This window comes from Pelmatolapia mariae, linkage group LG10_11 (assembly GCF_036321145.2).
Source record: "Pelmatolapia mariae isolate MD_Pm_ZW linkage group LG10_11, Pm_UMD_F_2, whole genome shotgun sequence".
Classification (NCBI taxonomy): Eukaryota; Metazoa; Chordata; class Actinopteri; order Cichliformes; family Cichlidae; genus Pelmatolapia; species Pelmatolapia mariae.
Window position 1 is genome coordinate 58,073,288 of NC_086236.1, and position 21,935 is coordinate 58,095,222.

The window sequence follows — 21,935 nt, forward strand, 5'->3', positions numbered from 1 at the left end:
AGTTCTCTTCCTGTACCGTAGGAGTAGGAGTGGCCTGAACTTGTGCATTACATAAGGCCGACCACATGGCTAAGGTTCAGAGAAGTGATTATGTGGAGAGAAAGGCGATCCAGTGAGTGCTATAAATACTAGAGGTCCAGTGAGCTATTTTGGCTACTCACTGTGTGAGTCTGCTGCATTGAACGGCTGCTTTTTGTAACATTTTAATTTAATTATGCAGATTATTATCATGTTTCAACCGATACATCACTGTCTCTGTTTTGATAGCCTAGCCTATGTTCCTGCAGACGTGACCTTTCAATTATAAATCATCTGACATCATAGTCAGCGTAAATTATAGTTAAGATTGAAACACAGGAATACTTAAAATTGCTTAAGATTTCATCAAAAAGTCAGAATATGTTATAAATTAGGAAATCATATCTATATGTGTGACATCAATTTAACATCAAATAAAGAAAATGGGTTAATGAGATCAGGAGATATTTGAATGGCTTTGCTTTCGTGAGTGAAGTGTAACCAAACTTCCTCATTGTCTTTTCTCACTTTCATCTGAGTTGTGATGTAATCTTCAGGCCTCCAGAGGACAAAAGAACTGTGCCATTAAACACACGTTTATGTCCATTAAAATCTGATTAATACACATAAAGCTAAGAAGGTCTTTTCAGCTGATTTAGCTGTGATTCCACAAAGAGAGCAGGCCATAGTGAAAACATGGGGACCATGTAATCTCCTCTAATTTACTGGTACTACCAGTATCAGTACCGGTATCAGTCATGACTCTCATAGATGTCATATGTTGTCACTGCAGTCTGCAGAAATGATCTATGTCATGTGCAGCTGGTCACGTGTACTGTATGCTGAAAGGCAGTTTAGTTTTTTCATAAAAAAGCTCGTTGGATTGCTCCCTCGTCATGATCTCGTCAGCACGTTTGAGTTTAACACATAAGGCCCAGGAAGCAGGTTTGTGTCTCCAGCAGGAATCAACCCAGTGCCATTCTGCTTACTAAGCAACCATGTTAACCACTACAATCCAGAGACACCCCCAGCTTTAAGTGTTTTACTGGTGTAATATTTTGCATCATGAACACACACATTACTCTTTTTGCTGATATGTTACTTCATTTAAGAAAAATGTCTAAGTTTGTTACATTTCGGTATCAAATATCAAAAGTGCCTCTTCAGTCTTTTCACGTTTTCACTGCAGATGTGAAAGCACCCTCCACCTCAGGTAGGAAAGGCAGAGGAAACGAAATTAGACAGCCTTGCATCGCAGCTGTCATTTTACAGCTCTGTCAGGTTGTATCACATGAATATGACACGTGGCTCTGCTGCATCATGAACAGTTTTGTCCTGGCCCACTGCTCTATCTCATGATCTCAGATGAAACACACAATGGCCATGACATTTTGGGTTAGGCATTCACTTTTTATGGCTAGGGTTAAGGTAAGTGAATAGGGAAAACATTATGTCAACTAGATGTCCTCACTAAGATATAAAAATGAATGTGTGTATTTATTATGGATCAGTTTGGGTGTGGTTTCTCTTCACCTGGGTCTCAGCTCTGGTCATCCTGCAGCCCTTCCAGGGATCAGGCCATCACCTCTGTGCTCACGAAAGCTACCCTGGTTCTCTGACATTCCTCACCAGACTGTTCTACTTCAGAGGAAACACTCAAGGACAGTTTAGAGATTGTACAGTTATCTCTCTAGTGTCCCAGATCCATCACCTGCTTGTCCCTTTGACCATCAGCAGCGTCCTCAAACTGCCACAGCTCTCAACACTCCTTACTTGATCACATGCAATCATGCAAAACCACTTTGCGAGCCAGATATTAACATGCAGTCATATGTAATCAAGAATCGGCAAGTTTGACATTCAGGTGTTTTAATGTGGTGTCCATGTTGACAAGTTAGATGAAAACAAACACATAAAGAGGACGTATAGCACCCAAACCCTCGATGGAATAACTAAATGCACATAAATAAATCTGATTTACAACAAAATCTGCTGAGCCACAAATCCAGTTCAGAGCCAGAAATGTTCCGATATCGTCTATTTAATACAAATCTAACCTGATTCAGCTCTCGTGTGCGTTGTTATCAAATTTTCTTCAATTCTTAGGTTTTAGTGAAAAATAAAATCGTTTTAATTAAGATTATTAATGTGCCAAGTGACGTGTGCTTACAGTTCAAAGAACAAAGTGAACGAGATAAAATACCGCCCCACTGTGATAAAAACAACAGAATATTTATCCCCCAAAGTATTTACATGAGTCAGTCATATAGTCCAGCCACGCATGAGCCATACCTGGAAAAAAAAACCCCAGCAAAACTGCATATTTACACCAACTGCTCCCTGTGCAAACTGAGGAAATGTCATACACCAGACAGAAATGGTCCGGGCAGCAGGTGGCTTCTCCTGTGTCCAAGTCCCTTCGCTTTTTTTTATAAGCTGCTCCTTCTTCTTTTTCTTTTAGCGTTTTGTAAATGATAAAGTAAAAACATGTTGCTTCCTCTCCCCTGAGGAGATGTGGATCAGCAATAAACTCACTGATGAGAGGGACAGTGTTTGATGTTGCTGTGAGCTAGGGCACACTCTGAGGTGACAGCGAGGGCTCTTCTTTCTTTTCTGCTTCTGAAGTCGAGTTCATAGCCATGTCTTGTTTTTTCTCTTTTTCCTTCTCCGAATCCTTTGTCCTGAAATGTCAAAGGGAAGAGTTATCCCCACTGAGTAATCGCACATAATTCAAAACTTCTGAGACAGTTTTTTTTTTTTTAAATGTCAGTGTAGTTTATCCAGAAGAGGTCGCTCCTTGTCCAAAAATACAGCTCAGGCCCGGTAAGGCTCCATTATATGATTAAAAAACAAAAAAAGAAAACTAAAAATGATCAAACGGGGGTGTTTTAGGAGCCTATGAGGGTAGGGGATAAATTAGTAGAGTCAAGAGAAAATAAACTAGCAGAGGGGGACATGTAACAAAGGATGCCCACTGGATTTACTGTGTCACTGTCGCATGGCAGTACAGCAAGAGTACATTTTTTTCATCACATATTTTGGATATATTAATGACATTTTGCTTTAAATGTATATAAATATCCTTCTATCCCCATCCATTTTTTTCCACTTGAATTCAGGGTCACAGGAGGGAGCTGGAGCCTATTGCAGCTGTCATAGGGAAAGAGGGGGAGTAAACAAGCCCCCATTCATATAAATGTCCTGGCAGTTCATTTAGATGTCGTAACAGAAGCTTTAAGAATCTGTGGATATATATCCTGTCTTTCAGGTTGGTCGTGTCATATCAACTGCCATGTAATACTATAAAACGCATTCATAGAGTTGTAAAGTTATGGTATAAAAATGTATTCTCTTTTTATTTCATTTCCTTCCAGCTTTACTCTGTGTTTGGGAAACATTAAACATGTAATCTAATGCAATCCAACACAGCAGCTCTGTCAGGTCACTGAAGCAGGTTACTGGGGTTGACAAAATACTATTAACACCTTTCAGTAAAATGCATTTCAGTTCAGTTCAGGTTTATTTATAAAGTGTCAGATCACAACAGTAGTTGCCTCACGGCGATTTATATCGTAAGGTAAGGAGCCTACCATAATGCAGAGAAAATTCCCAATAATAATATAACTCGCTATGAGCAAATACTTTGGCAGCAGTGGGAAGTAAAAAACTTCCCTTAACAGGAAGAACCTCAGGCAGAACCAGGCTCAGGCATCTGCATCTGCTGTGACCAGAGTCTGGTGCATTACTTTGAGCCACAACAGATGTGATAATAAAGTAGAAAGAAAATGTTAATAAAATGTAATGCATTCAAGATTCATTAAAGTCACTAATGTGAAAGTCTTATAGAAGCTGTTGTACTGCATTATATAAAATTTTCAAATCATAAATTGACAATAAACTTTTTTTCTTTTGTAAATATCGAGAACAAGGACATCATCAGATTCCTTGCTTATCTCACTTTTAATAAGCAGCTCTATTTGCTTCTGAGTGTGTTGTAGAAACACTACTTGGCACAAGAAAAAGAGCCCTTTGAAAGCAAAGAGGCAGGTTTTAAATTGACCTTCAGTTACTTCTATTCGGTCTACTTATTAGGCCAGGATTACACTCCCTTGTAGATGTACACAAAGACAGCTGCAACTTCAAGGAATGCATAATTGTTTTTATAATACAGCTTAGTTTGCTTGAAATCTGGTCCAGTCTAGAAAAAAATGCACAGTTGGTCCCCTTATAGCTTCTGTGCAGAAATGTCAGTGCATTTAGAAGAAATCAGAGGTTGTGTCCCCAGAAAGCCTTGATGTGCCATTCAGACTCCAGTGGATCCTTGTGTTCTCACGTTGTTACACTGGTTTAAAACACAAGAGTATTTAAAATGGAAAGCTATCAACTTTTCGCAAGAGTGGCGAATGATGAAAAGTTTCCTGTTGCCACTTTAATTCAGCTAAACTTTAGCCAATAGAGACAGATATTCATATTCCTTCCCATGTAAATTTACAGTTTAAGAGACAGTCCAACACAGTCACATATGTATCCAGTGAGCAATGAAAACATTAGAAGACAGAGGACAGAACTCTAACACCTAAAACTTTAGGATTAAGGACTACTCTTCTTACTAATGACACATGTTTAAGAAATTCTAACTGTACTCTGGAGGCTTTCTTGGAAGTTAAAATGTCTCACAGTCTTTAGCAGGTACTCTAAGAATGTCTAACTCATGAGGATAAGTTATTGTGAATAGGTGGTTAAAAAAAGAATAAACTACGTCTGAGAGGTTGAAGTTAAAGTTTTGAGGTCAGGGGTCATAATTTTGAACAGTGACCTTGGCATGGGAGCAGGCCGGTTATTGTGCAGGACATCCCAGCTAGAGGTAGAGCTGTCACAAGATCAAAAGATAGAATCACATGACAGGAACAGAAGAACAAAACAGAGAGTTAACATTTCAAAGAGGCTGTATGCAAATGTTTTCTTCCCACTGTGCTCTTGTTAGTCTGAGGGACCGGAGATGAGATTTTAATGTAAAGTTTAAAGCAGATTAACAAAATTAAAGCTGATGGTTTCCCAAACTCCTTGAGGGACCTAATGATCCATTTTGGGAAGTGCTGAAGAAAGCAGTGAAGATGTTAGCTCTTTCCCCCATGAAGTCAACATTTGACGACTTCCCCTGTATCATCATTGATGAGGTTTGACACCTGAGTGTATATTATTTATATATACCCCACCCCCACCACTACCACCACCACAAACACCCAGTCATTCTGGAAGAAAGGCCTCAAATATGACAGAAACCGTTCAGCACAAAAAAGAGAGACAGTGGTTACATATAGTAGGCATCCAAGGGGAAAAGAGTTAAATCGCTCGGGCACGGGACGAGCTCATACTTTCATTAATCAGTGGTAATCATGAGAGAAGGCAGCGAATTATGAAATAGGCATGTTATTGCAGCAGAGGTCAAAGGATCAGATTATTCCCAGCACTGATCTTAGTGATAATTTTATCTTTTCATTTCTTTCTTTACATTTCTATCAGAGCCCAACCAACACTGGTAATGGTAAAAATGATCATATTTAAGTTAAAACCATCTGACATTGTAACTATATTCACTGAGCTCAGAGCGCTGATCTCAACAGGACGCTGCGCTGTATGTTGGGTTGTATTGGATCACACTGAGGCGTGCCTGTAATTTTTAATTCTTTCGAGGCTTCAATCATTAAAATATCAATCTTTTATAAACAGTCTGTTGTGCCCACTTATGTTTTGTGTTGCTAACGGAAATTTTACTTGTTGCCTGAAATATATGCAGGTGCCAGTTTATCTGTGATAAATCAAAATATATCCACAGTTTTGTCCATGCCAGTGTATTCGTTGGACTCTAATTTATGTCTGCTTGTCAGAATACTGTAATTAATGATTTATATGTAGATTACTATGAGATCACCATTGTTTTCTTTCACAGGGATCGAAAACAGAATGAATATGTCTATAAGCCGATCCAAGATCTGCGCTGAGGACACCCGACACAGTCAGTGCTAGCCAAAAACTCTGTCAGTATTCAGGTCAGGTAAAGCACCTGTTTACCACGACTGCTTCAAATTGGAGGAGTTTAAAAAATCTGCCAAGAGAAAGTAGTTGGAGTGAGGCGATTCCCCCCAAAGTTTCTACAGGTAAACAGTAAAGTTAAACCAAAAAGAAAAACAGAAAGACCACAGTGTGCTTTTGAAAGAGTGGAAAGAAAAAACAGCAACGAGACTATGGAAATGACGAAGCAACGCAGTAAAAACCTCTTACCGTATTGTCTTCACGATGAAGCGAACGATAACCGCCAGGCCTACACAGCCACACATCACTCCTATCACTATGGCTGTTACTTCTCCTGCAGGGATAATCACAGAGACAAACAGGAAAGTAATAAAAAGTGAACAGAAATACAGAAATAAAGCAGTTCAGTGAATTAAAAAAGTGATTCTACAAAAAGTGATAGCAAAGATATGCATAAAATAACTGCTAGTCTTACCAGAAGAGAGCTCCTTCCCCGATTCTACAAAATACAGAATAAATAATCATTTTGTTATTTTTCGTCTCACACGGAGTAACCGATCGGTTTATCTTGACAGTATCTCCTGTTCAGCTCGTAGTGTTATAAAATGTTATGTCCACTCAGTCTTGCTGCCTTTTTCAAGAGTGCTGATATCACGGGCTTTCCAGTTCAGCCACTCATTACAATGAGCATTTTACACAAATTCTTTCTCCTTTGTTTTCATCTGCCACTCTGTCTCTCTCTTTCACTTCTCTCTCTGTCTCTTTTTCCTCTTCCCTTTTCTCTTGCGATTACAATGGAGACAGTGTTCAGTCTCTAAAAAATCCTTTTCTCCAATAAGCTTGCAAAGAAAACACTTTTTCCTTTTCCATCACTTCCCCTTATTCTCTCTCTTTTTCTCTTTAATCATGCCATCCTAAGGTTATTGTCTCTCAAACAAAGTCACCAGCAATCATTAGTATTCCCACATTTCTCCTCACTTTTCACGCTTTCCATGCATTGTACTAATTGCTTGCTTTGCTCTACATGGCCACCCACTGACTTTATTGTACTCATTGTTCTTTGTATCATGAGCAGCAGATTGGCATTACAATCACCCAGTGTAGAAGGGCTAAAGTGGGGCAACACTTCAAAGCAGACTAGCTGCGACCTGTCCCAAATCTGCATTTCTTCAGTCTGAAAGGCTAAAAAGAATATTCTGGTAATATTCTACACTAACCAAGTACCATTTTTCTAAGTGCCTATATGCAAATATGTGACTTCCTGTGCACCACAGCAACATTAAAGAGAGAATTTCATGTCTCTTTTAATTATCTGGTTGTAGTTACTCTGTCTGACCTGCAGAAAAGGAGGTGAAGATGACTCTGTGGTTGAGTGGCTGTGTTGCACGGTAGTTGTCCTGCAGCAGCATCCTGTCTGGTTCTTCAGCTTTACTGGAGTAAAGAATTTTCTCCAACTTCAGCAGCTGGAGTGGAGAGATAAAAAGGAGAAGTAGAGCAGTTACACTGAGTTCTAGACTGCACGTGGAAAGCAAGTTTATATCCTTCTGGTAGAATAAAAGCTGTCAACTATAGTGTAGTGCTGAAAGTTAAGTCAAAGTCATAAAAACATTTCAAGTTTACACTTTCTGTTACAGATAAAGAAAATATAACACTGCTTGAGTAGGACAGGATTTTCTGGATCATATGCAGGCAGCTCCTCGGCCAGTATTTAGTGCTGATATGTCTGACATGCTGGGTTGATGTTCTCATCAGAGGCAGATACAACCAATGAGCATTGCACAGCTGCAGGATGCACTCATCACATCCACAGGAAGCCATAACATGTCTAAACAGGTAAATATGTTGTTGGTAAGTTAATGTTTTGTTATCTTAAAGGGATAATAAGTTCTGTGAGATATGTTTTTACATATATTTATCATGATAAAAAATAATACATTTCACTTTGATTTTAAAGTAAAAATAGGATTAATGTTGTACTCAATATGCTCAATCGACCTGTTTCATATTAGTGAGGAAAAACCTTACTAACTGAGCACGATAAGAAAAAATGAGGCATGTTTGTTCTCTTTTTGCACTGTTTAGATGAGATTTTAGATGCGCAGACCTGGGCTACTGAGATTTGAACCCTTTCATGGAAAAGGGTCCAGATAACACTCTGGTGGCACGGCGGTGTTGTCAGGGAGCCGTTGTATCGATAGTATCGCCCAAGATCCTCAGGAAGCAAAGACTGCACGTCAAAGGCTGGGATGAACGCTTTCTGGTCTGATTACGGATGACAGGAGAAGAAGAAATGTGTAAGTACCCAAAGCAACACATTTTTTATCCTCTTAAAACTTAACTGCTTTTAATTTAAAACATTTTGTTACAGTGACAAGCAGAGCTCAAAAGAACTGATTTATGTTTAATTACTGAAAATTATTAAATAGTGAGATCACTTAAAAGAACACAAACACTGTAAATGATTAAATGTAAAGAAACTGTGAAACAATGATGTGGTTTAAAAAAATTGTAGGAGGATCCAGCTGAAAATGGACCTGACTCACATGTCAATACTGTGGTTGAGTCCACCTTCTTTCATTCGAGGCGGCTGTCAAAAATTAAGCCCATCCTATCTAGATGCCACCTAAAGACACTGATCCATGCATTTATCACCTCTCGCCTGGATTTCTGAAATCCTCTTTGGATTGGAATTAGCCAGGCCTCCCTCTTATGTCTACAGCTGGTACAAAATGCTGCTGCACAATTTTTAACTGGTACAAGCAAACAAGAGCACATAATCACAGTTTTAGCATCCCTTCACTGACTTCCTGTTAAGTTTCGATCCATTGTAAAATTCTTTTATTTGTTTTTAAGTCTCTTAATGGTCTTGCCCCTTGTTGTTTGTCTGAGCTGCATCACCCTTACATGCTATCATGTGCTCTTAGATCAGCTAGCCAGGTGGTTTTGACTCTCCCGAAGACATTTTATAAATCCAGAGGAGACAGAGTCTTTGCATCTTTTGCTCCTAAAATGTGGAATGAGCTATAGCTGGAGGCCAGGCAGGCTCCATCTCTCGCTGTTTTTAAAACTCGTTTAAAAACACACCTTTTCTTCTTGGCTTTGACCCAGTGTGAGTTTCTGTCTTAAACTTTTACCCTTTGTATGCACCTGTACTATTTCTAATGTTCTTCAGCTCATATGTATTAACTTATAGCTGATTTATTGTTTTATTTTTGTTCTTGTATTTTTTGTAAAGCCCTTTGGTTAGCTGTTTTCTTGTTTTAAAGTGCTTTAGGAGTAAAGTGGAAGAAGACTTACCTGCATGCCTGATGCGACTCAGGTAGTCGAGGATGTTGTTAAACGCCGGGTTTGTCTCCTCACCTGTCTGGGAAAAGTCGGGCTTAAATGATCACTAAAATGCTCAAAATATTCCAGCTAATGAGTGTAAGATTTACACCTATTACTTTTTTATGATTATATGGATAGCTGCTGTGTGACAAAATTGTTTCATTACCACAATGAGAACTCCTAAAACAGCCAAACCGTCTTTCTGGGTCATCGCTGCAGACATGTTTGGGTAGAGCTCAGAGTTGTAGTGCACCACATGGAGCTGGAGGGAGTAGGAGGACACGCAGTATTTTTTAAAATTCACTCTGACAAGGAAGAAGGCGGTGAAGAGAGGCTTGGGTTTAAAACTGACAGACAGAAAAAGCTGGATGCAAACTCAGTCCTGAAAAGCACTGAAATGTCTCATTATGCTGTAAAAGCCCAAATGCCAAGTTCATTTTTTAAAAATGATAATTGTCCTTTTCTTAGAGGTGTATCTATATTCTGGCATATCTGGACAGTGACAGATAGACAGGAACGGCGGCGCAGAGTCAGCTCACCTTCATCCTTACTCCATTCTTTTACCTTCTTTCTTCTACCTTGTTCACTCTTTCCAAATTTTATTCAGTCACCTATTCGTGTCTTTCCCTCTTTTAAGTTCTGTATTTTTTATTTTTTTTAATTAACAGTAAATCAACACAAATGTTTCTTGGATGTCATTTCCCCCCTTAGCCTCTCGTCAGTGGGCTGTTTCATTATCACAGTAAACCAAAATTAAATCAACAAAAAAGTGACACAAAGATTTAAATATAGAATATAAAAAGATCTTTAAATATACCGATGCAATTCTAAAAATAAATAATTGTATTTGTTAAAATAACATTAATCTTTATAGGAGGGTATATTATATATTTGTTATTAATATGTTATATTTAAACAAATATTTATATAATCTCAATCATCACTAAAAAATGAAAAACACAATCAAAAATAGTTTATCAGAGAATATAAAAAGTCTCTCATTTAATTGTGTCCATTTTTAGTTAAATGCTTACTGCATTTACTGCATGTGCCAAAGATAAATAGATACATTTTTAAAAAGAGAGTTGGGGTTTTTTTCACTTTTGATAGAAAAATAACTGAATTGACTGCTAATTCTCAAAGTGTTTTTCTATCAATCTTTGTCTGTTTTTTGACTATTACTTAATTAAAATGTAATAGTTGTAGCACAGCCGTTTTACAAAGTAGTTTTAGGCACACGAGAGGAAGCGATGAATTTCTTTGTGACTATTTCCAGCCGCAAATTCACACATTTACAGCTGTAATTGTTGATACATATTGTGTGTAGTCACAAATTTGTATCAGTCTGGAAAAAAAACCCCTAACAACCAAGAAATCTACCTGCCGTCATGCTGCCACAGCTACACAAGTGTGTCTTACATACATGTTAAATCAGCTGAAAAAAAACTTTTATATTTATAAAAATATTTGTCTTTATATTTATAAATGAATGAATAAACATCTTTATACTGGTCCTTGTTGTTTAATTATTCATTTATTTATTATTATTATTTTTATATTACAAATCTGTTTAGTCCATGCTATGTTAAGCGACACATCATGTATTGTGGATGAGTTTCATATTTACTTTAACTATATGTGTGTGGTTACTGGTAGTTAACAGTCAGATGTGTTTAAATGTACCTCTGCATCTGCACTCTGTCCGTTAATGGTGTGTTCACTGCCTCCGGGACTTGGGCCGTCACTGCCCCAGTGGAGGTGCATTTGTACGGCTGTAAAGAGCCACGGCAGCCCCCCGAGTCCCATCCATTCTGGCAGTTCAATCACCACTGATGGAGAAATAAACAACACTGGTGACTTGTTTCTAGGAAAGCGTATAATGAGAATCTACAATTTTAAAAGTGGATATAAAAATAGAAAGTTGCAAGTCATCTCTTATTAATCTCCTAAAGTAATTAATGAGCTATAAAAGTTTTCTGACCACATCTGACTCCAGTATAAACAGGCAGACCGTAAAACTGGAACGGGAAATGAGCTGGCTGCCAAAGTTACCTGTGTGTCCGTTATTGTACATAGTGAAGGGTTGGTTGCCGTGCTGGCTGTAGCCCAGCGGAGTCACAGGGATCAAACTGGGGTCGTATTTAGCCTGGGTGGTTATCACATCAACTGGAGACTGTGAGGTACCACCACAATCTGGAAAATACTCTGACCACTCACTCTGGCCGACTAAGCCTTTGACAGAGGAAAGACAGTTACACTGATGTCATTCAATCACACAGCTCACTGGCTCAGTGAAAAGCTTCTATTGATGTATCTCTAATTATGCAGAACAATTATTCCTCTATGTGCTCTTTAGGTTCACAGGCTCGTGGCAAAAACATGCACACATCCAAATATTTATGTGCCTTTGATAAAAGCCACTACTGCTGACAGTGCAGGACAATCCTGAACCAGTTTTGTTAAAACAGTCTAAATAACTGAAAACTGTTTGTTCAGAGAAACATTTCTATTTCTATTGTATTGAATTAACTCTACTGTCAAACACATTTTTTTAAAAAAAGGCTGAAAAATACAAACATGCGGGGAAATGGATCTAAACAATGAATCAAAGAAATCAGCACAGCATTAATTTTTATTAACCAGAGCAGTCAATGTTGGTTGTCACCTGAGAGTGATATATTCTAACCCAACTTTGAATGTCTGGTAATATTTATTTGTCCTAATATATTTATTTGTCACTCGTTTAACATTACGTAGTTGTTTAATTAACACAAATAATAGTACGCGGTGTCTTTTTTCTTATTTTGCATGACCACATTAACCATGTTGGGCTCTTACTTGTCAGACTCCTCAGAAATCAGTGTGGGCATGATCTCATATTGAATGAGGAATGAGTGAGGAGTTGGAAAGACTTGTTTTTAGTTTTTCAGACACTTAGACTTTTGCTTTGTGTGTGTTTCTTAGTGTTAGTGTTGGTTCTTGTAGCATGAATAATGTTATTCTAGTGATGCTAGTGCCTCGTAAGGCTCAAATTGATCAGAACATATTAATACAAAGGTTACTGAGGGGCTACTCTGTTTATTACTTAGTAGATTTAAAATATCAACATTAAAAAACACAAAAGCAGTAATATGTGTTTTCTGATTACTAATGAAGACCTAATATGTTTTGATGATATCTGCTACTAAACAGCTAGTTAATGCAGATATCTGTGGTCAAAGAGACACAAAACATAAATAAACCATGTACAATAGATGTGCAATGATAGATAAGATTATAAAATTACTTCGAATTTAACGTAAAGTGCATTATGATTGTTGATGAGAGTCCATTTTTTCATAAAATACAGTGCTTTTTTAAAAACATAAATACTATACTTGTACCATGAGTAAATTCCTAAAGCTATGTAAAAAAAAAAAAAACCCATTAAAATTGCTTTTTTTTATATAAAATGTGATGCTTAATTTTGGATGGTTAACACAGATGATGGTAAATTCTGGAAAAACCTTTGTTGTGGCACTGATAATTACTGACTTGATTATTGAATGACAACATCAGTATTTTATATAATTATAACCTGATGAGCATGAAAAACAAAGTATTAGTGTGTACAGAAATTATATTTTTCTGTACATTTTTATAATAATCTGTACAAGATTCAGATATTTTTGCTGGCTGCCATAGGAAATTACTATGAAATGTCAGTCCCCTGCTCACATAATATCTAATATCTAATATCTGTTAATGTATAAAAGGTAGATTAATTATTTTTAAAGAATTTAATGGAAAGGTGGACAGGATATGCTGAGAAAGAAACTGAGGGAGAGGAGGGTAGTTGAGGCCTGGGTTCACTGAATTAAAAAGAGACTGGTCTATTCTATTGCACGATAAAAGAAACTTAGAAAAGAGGAAAGAGAAAGAGCGACATGTGAGTCAAAGAACCTGAATTTCAATTGCAAAGCGAGGAATGCTTTAGAAAACAGGCACACTACTGACACCTTTTACGCACAAAAATGCAAGGACTGTCATGTTATTTGCAGCTTTAGGTTCACTGGTTCTGTGTTTAAAAGCACATTATACCTCTGCAAAACCAACACTTCCTCTGCATAAACACAGTAAATTCAGAATGCTTTGTTTCCACTCAAACACACAGAAATTGAGGAATTGAGGAGGGGACTTGACATTAATTATGTAAACGCATACCACATGTCCACTCCCACTGCTTTCTCCATGTCTCCATGTAACCCCCACCTCTAATCTGCCAAATGCCCACTGCCCCTCACTAGCTACTCTTCACAGCAAAGAACTTCAAAGTCTCGCAGCCCCCTAACTGGTTGTCATGGAGGTCTCCATGGTGACTGGAGGCGAAAATTATGACCCCCATGCACCCACCCTACCTCTCAAAGCATGCTACAACCGGCCTGAATGCAGCTAAAAACAAAGACACATTGAGAGGCATGATGAGGAGATCACCGACTTTCCCTTAAATGTCTCTAAACTCCTGTGAAGACAAATCTCTGACATCAAGTGATTCTCCACTTCACAACCTTGTGCTTAATAAAAACTGATTTTCTGCATTAGCAAACACACCGTATGTACTGCAACACAATCTTACAGTCGTCTGCCTCTATATCCAGTATAATAAGACCTAAACACATATGTATATACACCATCTGCCTCCTGGTACAGACTCTAAAGTTTGCTGTGTATTCTGCATGTACTGTATATCAGTGCTGCTCTCCTGAATACATGCAAAGGGTGCTAATCTGTGCGCCCCATTCATTCCCACAATGTCTTTGTCTGCAGCATAGGCAGCCAGTGTGCCTCAACAACACAATAAACACATAGGATATTGTGCGCTGCAACAATACACCGTGCGATTTGCTTTGCTTTAGCTTCATCCCGTCCCATCTCCCTCGCTCTGTCCAACACACTCATCTTCGTGCACCTGCCTCTCTCCCAGTCAGCCTCTCTCTCAGGCTTTTTCTAGCTTTCTAGCTTTCTTCCTTTCTACCGGCCTCCACCCACCCCTTCATCATTTCTGTGTGGCTGCTGCCCTCATGCCAGTTTGCTGAACTGTAACTAATACAGAGAAGGGGAAAAACAGAGGGAGAAAGGGTGGAAGATATGGGAGGGGAAGACCTAAATCCTACCCCAGTTACAGAAGCTTTTACCAGAATTTTAACATTTTAGAGATCCAGATTTAACACGTGCAGCCAAGCAGGTGAAAACCCTGCTTAGTTGTTTCATGCAAAACTTGTCCAAGTCTTTGATGTCATCAGATTAGATTGCGTAGTGGATTACGCATTAAACTGGACGAAATGTCTCTATTTGTTTTCAGGTCATTACAAAACTGACTTCAGGACTTTGTTCCTTATTTGTAAAGTGCTAAAAAAAAACAAAAAAACAATTGCCCCAGATATCTAACATACTCTAAACATCAATCTAGACAATGTTATGCTAACTATCACTCAATAAAAGAATCTGTTTTTTAATGAGCTACCTTGGGAACTTGAACTTACCAGTGTAAGTCCAGGTGATTTCCTCTGAAAAAAAACAAAAACAAACAAAAGAGAAAAAATTCCTGAAATTTCTGTTTTGGTTAAACCAAATTTAAAAATTCACTTTGAAAAAAGAAAAGGCAGAGGATAAAAGATAAAAGATAGATCAGGAAGTTACTACTTTTCTTCTACTAAGGCTCAAACTGGAAAACCCAAACCATCAAATACCAGAATCAAAGCCAAAAATCTCACATGATGCCTGTTATTATGTTAATTTTCACCTTACCAGCAGCAAGGGCAGCCGTCCACTGGAAAAACAGAAGTATTAGAAGCATAAAAAGACCCAAAGTGTCCATGTTATCCCGCTTTGCCCATACACAGAAGTGAATAAGAACAGACTGAGAGATGAGGAACAAGTGAGAGAGAGCGAGAGAAAGAGAGGAGAGAAAGTGACGGGCTCCAGCAATCCCACCTGCCACAGCTCTGTTTAACAGCCAGAGTGTTGATGTCACATGCTGAATCCACTCAGGCACACAGTGCACTGGTCTCAGCAAGAGAGAGATGGACAGAAAGTATGAAAGAAGACAAAACAAGGAAATCAGGGGCGAGACAAGGCCCGGTTTAGGGATGTGTTAGTGAGAATTCATTCAGAGTTGGAGGTGGAAAAAGAAGCTACAAGATGGAGGAAATTGGGTAAAAAATAACACGAAAGAATGAAAGACCTAACTGATTAGGAAAGAGGAGAAATGGAAATGTGTGAAGGAAAAAAGATATCTGCTGTCTTAAACATAAGTTCTTTTGGTAGGAAGAACTTCTGTGAGTTGAATTTGAGTCATTTAACCACACCTTCTGTATGCATGCTTGTGTATGAACTAGTATTTTACCCTACGTCACATACAGGGGCAATTTAGAATCAACAGTTAGCTGAACACGCATGTCTGTGGAGTTCCTTGTTGATGCTGAAGAACCTCCTCTGGTGTCATTAGGCAAGATGAAAACTCTTTGAACAGCTGATTTGAACATGTAAAACGTTTCTACTTAGCACATCTAACCAAACATTAAACTGGTTTTACTACTGAAACTTGCAAAGATTCTGATGTATTTAGTTACTGAACCTTAATCAATAGTGTGAATAATACCAATATTTCCTTTTTATGATGAAACTTTTATTTATCTGTTATAGCGTGACTCCTGAAAATAAAAATCTCTTTTGCAAAAATACCCTGCCTAATGCAGGACAATCAACAGTGTTTCCACAGACACACAGACACAAATACACACGGTGAAAATATAGATGAAAAATATACAAATTATATGAGATAAAGTCCAAAAATGACCAAAAAGAATAAGCTTCAAAGCCCAAAATATCAAAGTAAGACCTAATTGTAGACTACCCCCACCCCCAGATGTACTAAGATAAAAACAAGAAACCACAAATATTTTAGAAATCTGTCAAAAACGTTTTTAAAAGTAAAATTTATATTATTATTGTTGTTATTGTTATTAGTAGTAGTATTTATTGTTAGTATTTAGTTAGTTTATTTATTTATTATGCAAATAACAAAACTGAATTCACGGTTTTATACCCAAATTTGAGCCGGCACACTGGACTTCTCTGAGAAATTAGAAATGAATCAAGCATAACTTTCAACCATTACAACTACAAGTTAAACTGGGTGGTAATCTTAATATTTTTTAAACAATGCACATGTCTGAAGTAATTTCTTCCAGATCATTTCAAATCACATTTAATTTATTCGGCAGCAGATTCCAAGGAATGCACAGCAAATTTGAAATCCCTTTTTCCAAATTTCCCAAACTCTCCAGACAGACAAAAGGAGCCGAGAGAAGAGCCAAAGATGACACCTTAACAAAACTTTTTCCCAATGCTAAATTTCATGGCATTACAGGGTTAATGATGTCGTGATGATCTATAGGAGGCAAAATGACAAGAGCTATGCCACTGTTCACAAACTTATGATCCCACATCAGCCGTAAAACCACATTGTATGAAATGAATGATGCTGAGCTGCTTTACACTGGGCAAGAATATAGATGACAAGAGAAAAGAAAAATTAAAAAGAAGAAGAAAGGAGAAAAAGGAGGTCATACAGGCAAAGAATAAAGGTGTTTAGTACAGTCAGTAGATGTGGATGAGTGAAAAACAGAAAGCTGAGAAGACAAACAAGCGCTGGTTCTCATACTAGTATTGCTAGTCAACCTTCTTCTATGTTTCGTTTATCAAAAAACCCCAAAAAGGTCAATAAAAGTGCAGTTCTGATTTTATCGTATCACCCCTCCATCTTCTCCCATCCTACGGCTCTGCCTCTCCACCCTCACTCAGCCTCTCACTCCACACTCATTCTTTTATCCTCTTCCCTCCTTTCCTTTTTGACCCCAGTCAAAGATTGTCGTCCACTTTTGCTTTTTCCTCAGCTGTGACTGTGTGTGTCAGCAGCTGGCAGGTGTGATCAATTTTCTTGTCTTTGTGACTTGTGACTGCATGCTTGACTGTGTGGTATGTATGTGCATGTCATATATGAGGTTTAACCATAGTCAAATAATTGACTGGAGGTCACCCTCTGGTCACCCTCTGTGACCACAGTGTGTCCCTAAAGGCTCCGCAGTTTATTAACAATATGGTGTCAGATTTATGTGTTTTATTGTTTTCTGTTGTTTTCTTCTTGATTGACTTGAATGGCAACAGTAGCACAGTGTTTCTCTGAGCATGAAAAAACATGAAGTTCTATGATTTCTTCATAGAAGAATGCCTATCACAAACTGAATCAACAACAAATTCATTACAAAACTAAATTACAAACAACAAAAGTTCTTTCACCTGCTGCAGCAAAATTTTGGGAAAATTACAGATTTTTTTGGTTTGCAAGGCCTCTCTTCAAATGCAATCTACTCTCAACACTGTCAGTTCTTTACAACTGATACTCTTTTGTTATGAAATAATAATAATAATGCCAGTTTTTTTAATAACTTACTCATGCTTCACTACAAACAATATTTGTTATTGAGGTGCAATTGATGCAACTCTGCTTTGTACTTTTATCAGTCACATCTTGGAGATCATTCACAGTGCAGGTGACATTGGGGGCCATTGATTTTCAAATGTTCATCCAATATATAACCGACAGCTGTTTCCTGTTCTTGGCAGACAGGAGTGGCCTCCACTGTGCTCTTCTGTTGCTGTAGCAGATCTGCTTCAAAGTCAGATGTGTTATGATTTGAGAGATGCGCTCCTGCACACTACTGCAACCACTCGTGTTTGTAACGAGTGGTTGACTGAGTTAGCTGTCAAATTTATAAAAGAAAAATACAAAATTTAATGCAACCCATCATATCAGCCTAGCCACCTCTAGTTTTTTCTAAGAGTAACATCATATCAGTCACTGCCATTTTTTAAAAATCATCCCTTTTTGTTGTAAATCAGTCCTGATACTATGTGCATCAGAAAATAAACAAAGACAAAAATATACTTACAACACAGCAACAACTACTGTATAGTACAACAAAGTCACACTACATATGTGTGTAGTTCATGCTTGTGTGTAATAAAGAGTGTCATAACATGCACAACATGCACATGTAACACAAGACTGAGAATATGTGTTTGTAGCTGCTTTGACTGAACCTCTTCTTAGACCATGTGTTTATATTTGCTTTCAACTGAAGAGCATATTCACTGCTACCACTGACAGCATTTAACGGCCTTGCTGTTTCATGCATATTTTAAAAACTTGAGAAGTGATTTGATTGACAACACTAATGCAATGCTTCACAGTGTTGTTTCATATGTGAGAGATCTGTATTTCTTTCTGGAAAAGTACAATTTGATCAGTTGTGCGATTCAAATGAGAAACACATCAACACAATGACTATCATCTTTAGCAGTGAAGTATGTGTAAAACCAATAGCAGTGTGTACAAATACTATGAGAAAGCCTGATGTGGGTTCTCACTGGTGTGAGATTGATGTGAGAATGGCGTCAAAATGATCAATAAAAACTGTAATTAAAAAAAAGACATGTTCGGTGTGAACACCAGGGGGAGCCCTATCCATGTGACATATTTTGGGCTTAACGAGCAGAAAATACACCCTAAAAGTAAATGTTATCGTCACTTCTTCCTGCAACACTGGAAAGATCGTTACAATCTTGGAACTGCTCCAAAGATGCCGAATAAGGAAACATCGACATTCATTTAGGTGAAAAATAGCGAATCACAAAAATAAATAAATAAACTAGTGAAAACAGAAAGACTGAGTCCACGTGAATCCACTGCTTCACTGTGAACCGCAAGCGCCACTAAATTACATCACCAATTAAAGTCTCCACGCTCTGATTAGCTGCACAACTACTTTTAAACTGGATATAAATCGCCCTTTATGGAGCAGTTCCCTTTAAAACCTCAGAGTCAATCCAAGCAAGAGTCTTTTGATCTAGATTACATCACATTGTGGATTCAAGGATAAACTTCAAAGATAAAACTGAAAAGGTTACATCACTTACTGCATCAAGCATAGAAACAACAGGCCGATAGATGGATATAGAATTTAATTAATAAAATCACTGATTGCAACTATTTATCCCTTCAGATAAACAAATGTGTGGAAAACCCCCACCAGGTCTGCTCATAAGTGTTTGAATTATTTGCTATTTTTGTTTGTCGTTGTTTTTTTCGTGAAACTCTGATCTGTTCTCTTCCTCGGGTTGTTGACAGCGGTTTGTGTGACTCGTGACTATTGTTTCTAACATCTCTGGCACTGATGTCGCGGTTTTAGTTTTCTCCACCTCCGCTGTCTGTCTCTCAGCTCCATCCTTTCACACAGTGCACCGGAGCGCTCAAACGTGAAGCACTTCAGCCAAATTATGCAACACTGGTAACACTTGCCGCTCTCCCATTGGCTGCTGAGTCTTCCACTTGGAGGTGTGGCTAAAGTGCTTCCACCTGCCATTTGCCAAGTCTGTGCCGAGGGCGTGTCTGCCGGTTTCATTCACAAATCTAGCAGCGGAGCGTCTCTCCGACATGTGAAGATCCCTCTGTTTATTCTGTGGCACACATGTCTGCTCCGCAGATGTACGCCTGCAGTCTAAACAGAAGAAGGATTCTGACTGTTCTGAATGAAACTGTAATGTTTGTGGTGACAGCAACAAATATTACTACCATAATGGTGTCCTTTAGCACTTGTGTGATAGTAACATATGAAAAAGAGTCTAGAGAAATCTCCGTGTTAAAGGTACGAGGCTTAGAATAAATGTTGGATGTCGGTGATCTTCGAGCCCTCGGGCAGCAGTTCAATAAAAACAGGTGTGATCCTTTCACAGAAATTACTGCATTAGCTCAGGAACACTTCCACAAATTATTGTCTGTTCACATCCACAAATTTTCTTAAAAAAAAAAAAAAAAAAAAAAGCTATATCATCCATATCACATATGGCTTATATGTGAACATAATCCAGAAACAGCTATCTTCTCTGTGCTAACCCTCATTTAAAATGTACTCAGGCAAGGATGTTGGACAAATCAAAATTTGAAGTTCTGTTTGGAAAAATGAACACAGCATCCCACAACTAAAGAGGAGAGAGAACATCCAGTTCGTTATCAGCAGTCAGTCAAAAAATCCTGCATCTCTGATGGTGGGTGCATTGGTGCCTATGGAATTGAGAGCTTGCAAATCTGGAAAGGCACCATCAATGCTGAAAGACATATAAAGGTTTTAGAGCAGCATATACTTCCATCCAGACCACATCTACTCCAGAGAAGGCCTTGCACTTTTCAGCAACATGCTGCATCTATTACAGCAGCGTGACTTTGTAGTAGAAGACTCTAGGTTTTAAACTTGCCTGCCTGCAGTCCTGCCTTCTACAAATAGTCAATACATCATGAAATTAAAAGTACAACAAAAAGATCCAGGACTTTTTGAGCAGCTAGAATCCTATATCAACCGAGAAAGGGACGTTATTCCTCTCCCAGAAGTCCAAAAACTGGTCTCCTTAGTTCCCAGAAGTTTACACACTGTTGTAAACATGGCACCCCATCCCAACCTTTTTGAGACATGTTGCTGCTATCAAATTCAAAATGAGCTGATATTATTCTTGGGTTTAAATATTTGATATGTTTTCTGTGTTCCACTGTGAATAGAACAAGGGTTCATGAGATTTGTGAATCACTGCATCCTGTTTTTATTTACATTTTACTCAGTGTGCCAGTGTTTTTGAAACTGACGTTGGAAGCTGTAATCGCACTGTAGTTGCAAAATACATTGTGAAACAGTTTGCATGATACAAAGGTGAGTGCACTATCACTGAGGAGCAGATATAGTAGTTAATAATTGTGAGGCAGGCGCTAAAGTACCAGGCTTCAAACCAAATAGTAACTTATTTAAAATTTGAAACACAGTTTAGTAGTACTAAGCAGTTTCTGCCTGTTCTGCAATGAAAAGAAATATACTGTTTAGACACTCAGGTACGTGCACCCAAACACATAATAATTACATGAGGGATGTACAGTGTGTTTCATCAAGTTCCTTTATGGATATTAATTCATTGTGATATGGCAACATGATCGACATTTCCTCTAAATCAGAGGAAGCTGAAGGAAAAGGTAGGGCAGGGTAAAGCAGCAGTGTGTAGTAGTTTCCCAGCTATCCTGACATGGTCTGAATCTTTGTCTTTCTGGTGGAGGACAAAGATACAAAGAGTGCAAAGAGTGTATACTGCAAACTGTCTCCATTTTATATTGCAGCTCTTTGTGTCTTTGTCTTCCATTAGACCAATGACTTTTCAGTCCTAGTGTCTGATTCTCACCTCACCAAACAGGAACTTCAACTTTCACTACCTAAACATTTAAATGCTTTCACACTGAGTAAGAATTTATGTAGAAATGTCTTCTACGTAAAGTAACCGTGTAAATGTTTAATTTAGCTTCTATAATTAAGCGCTCTCACATCCCTCTTTGTTTCCCTCTAAATCATCTGCTGGAATTTGAGGACATGAGCTCCAAAATCAAACAAATCATTTACCCCATATTGTAACTTCAGAGCCAA

At 38.1% G+C, this 21,935-nt stretch overlaps 1 protein-coding gene across 2 annotated transcripts; it reads right to left on the reverse strand.

Annotated features, from left to right (window-relative positions):
- Positions 1 to 1,307: 1,307 nt before the first annotated feature.
- Positions 1,308 to 15,330, reverse strand: ca14 (carbonic anhydrase XIV). Of its 2 annotated transcripts, XM_063488052.1 has the most exons (13): positions 15,166 to 15,330; positions 14,901 to 14,924; positions 11,431 to 11,610; positions 11,062 to 11,207; positions 9,545 to 9,640; positions 9,349 to 9,415; positions 8,156 to 8,313; positions 7,388 to 7,514; positions 6,527 to 6,550; positions 6,301 to 6,385; positions 6,083 to 6,124; positions 4,835 to 4,888; positions 1,308 to 2,699 (listed from the first exon to the last, which is right to left on the reverse strand). In XM_063488052.1, the coding sequence occupies exons 1-13, from the start codon at positions 15,233 to 15,235 to the stop codon at positions 2,588 to 2,590; spliced, it is 1,185 nt and encodes a 394-aa protein (XP_063344122.1). In that variant the 5' UTR covers positions 15,236 to 15,330; the 3' UTR covers positions 1,308 to 2,587. The 2 variants fall into 2 exon arrangements, with proteins under 2 accessions (XP_063344122.1, XP_063344121.1); XM_063488051.1 differs by lacking the exon at positions 6,083 to 6,124 and having other exon boundaries at positions 1,698 to 2,699; positions 15,166 to 15,319.
- Between the last annotated feature and the right edge of the window lie 6,605 nt (positions 15,331 to 21,935).

Coding starts and splice junctions, on each gene's coding strand:
- ca14 (XM_063488052.1), bottom strand. CDS start 15,235: ATGGACACTTTGGGTCTTTTTATGCTTCTAATACTTCTGTTTTTCCAG. Junction 11,611..14,900: donor AATCACCTGGACTTACACTG/GTAAGTTCAAGT, acceptor CCTCTGTCAAAG/GCTTAGTCGGCCAGAGTGAG. Junction 6,386..6,526: donor GGGGAAGGAGCTCTCTTCTG/GTAAGACTAGCA, acceptor TTATCCCTGCAG/GAGAAGTAACAGCCATAGTG.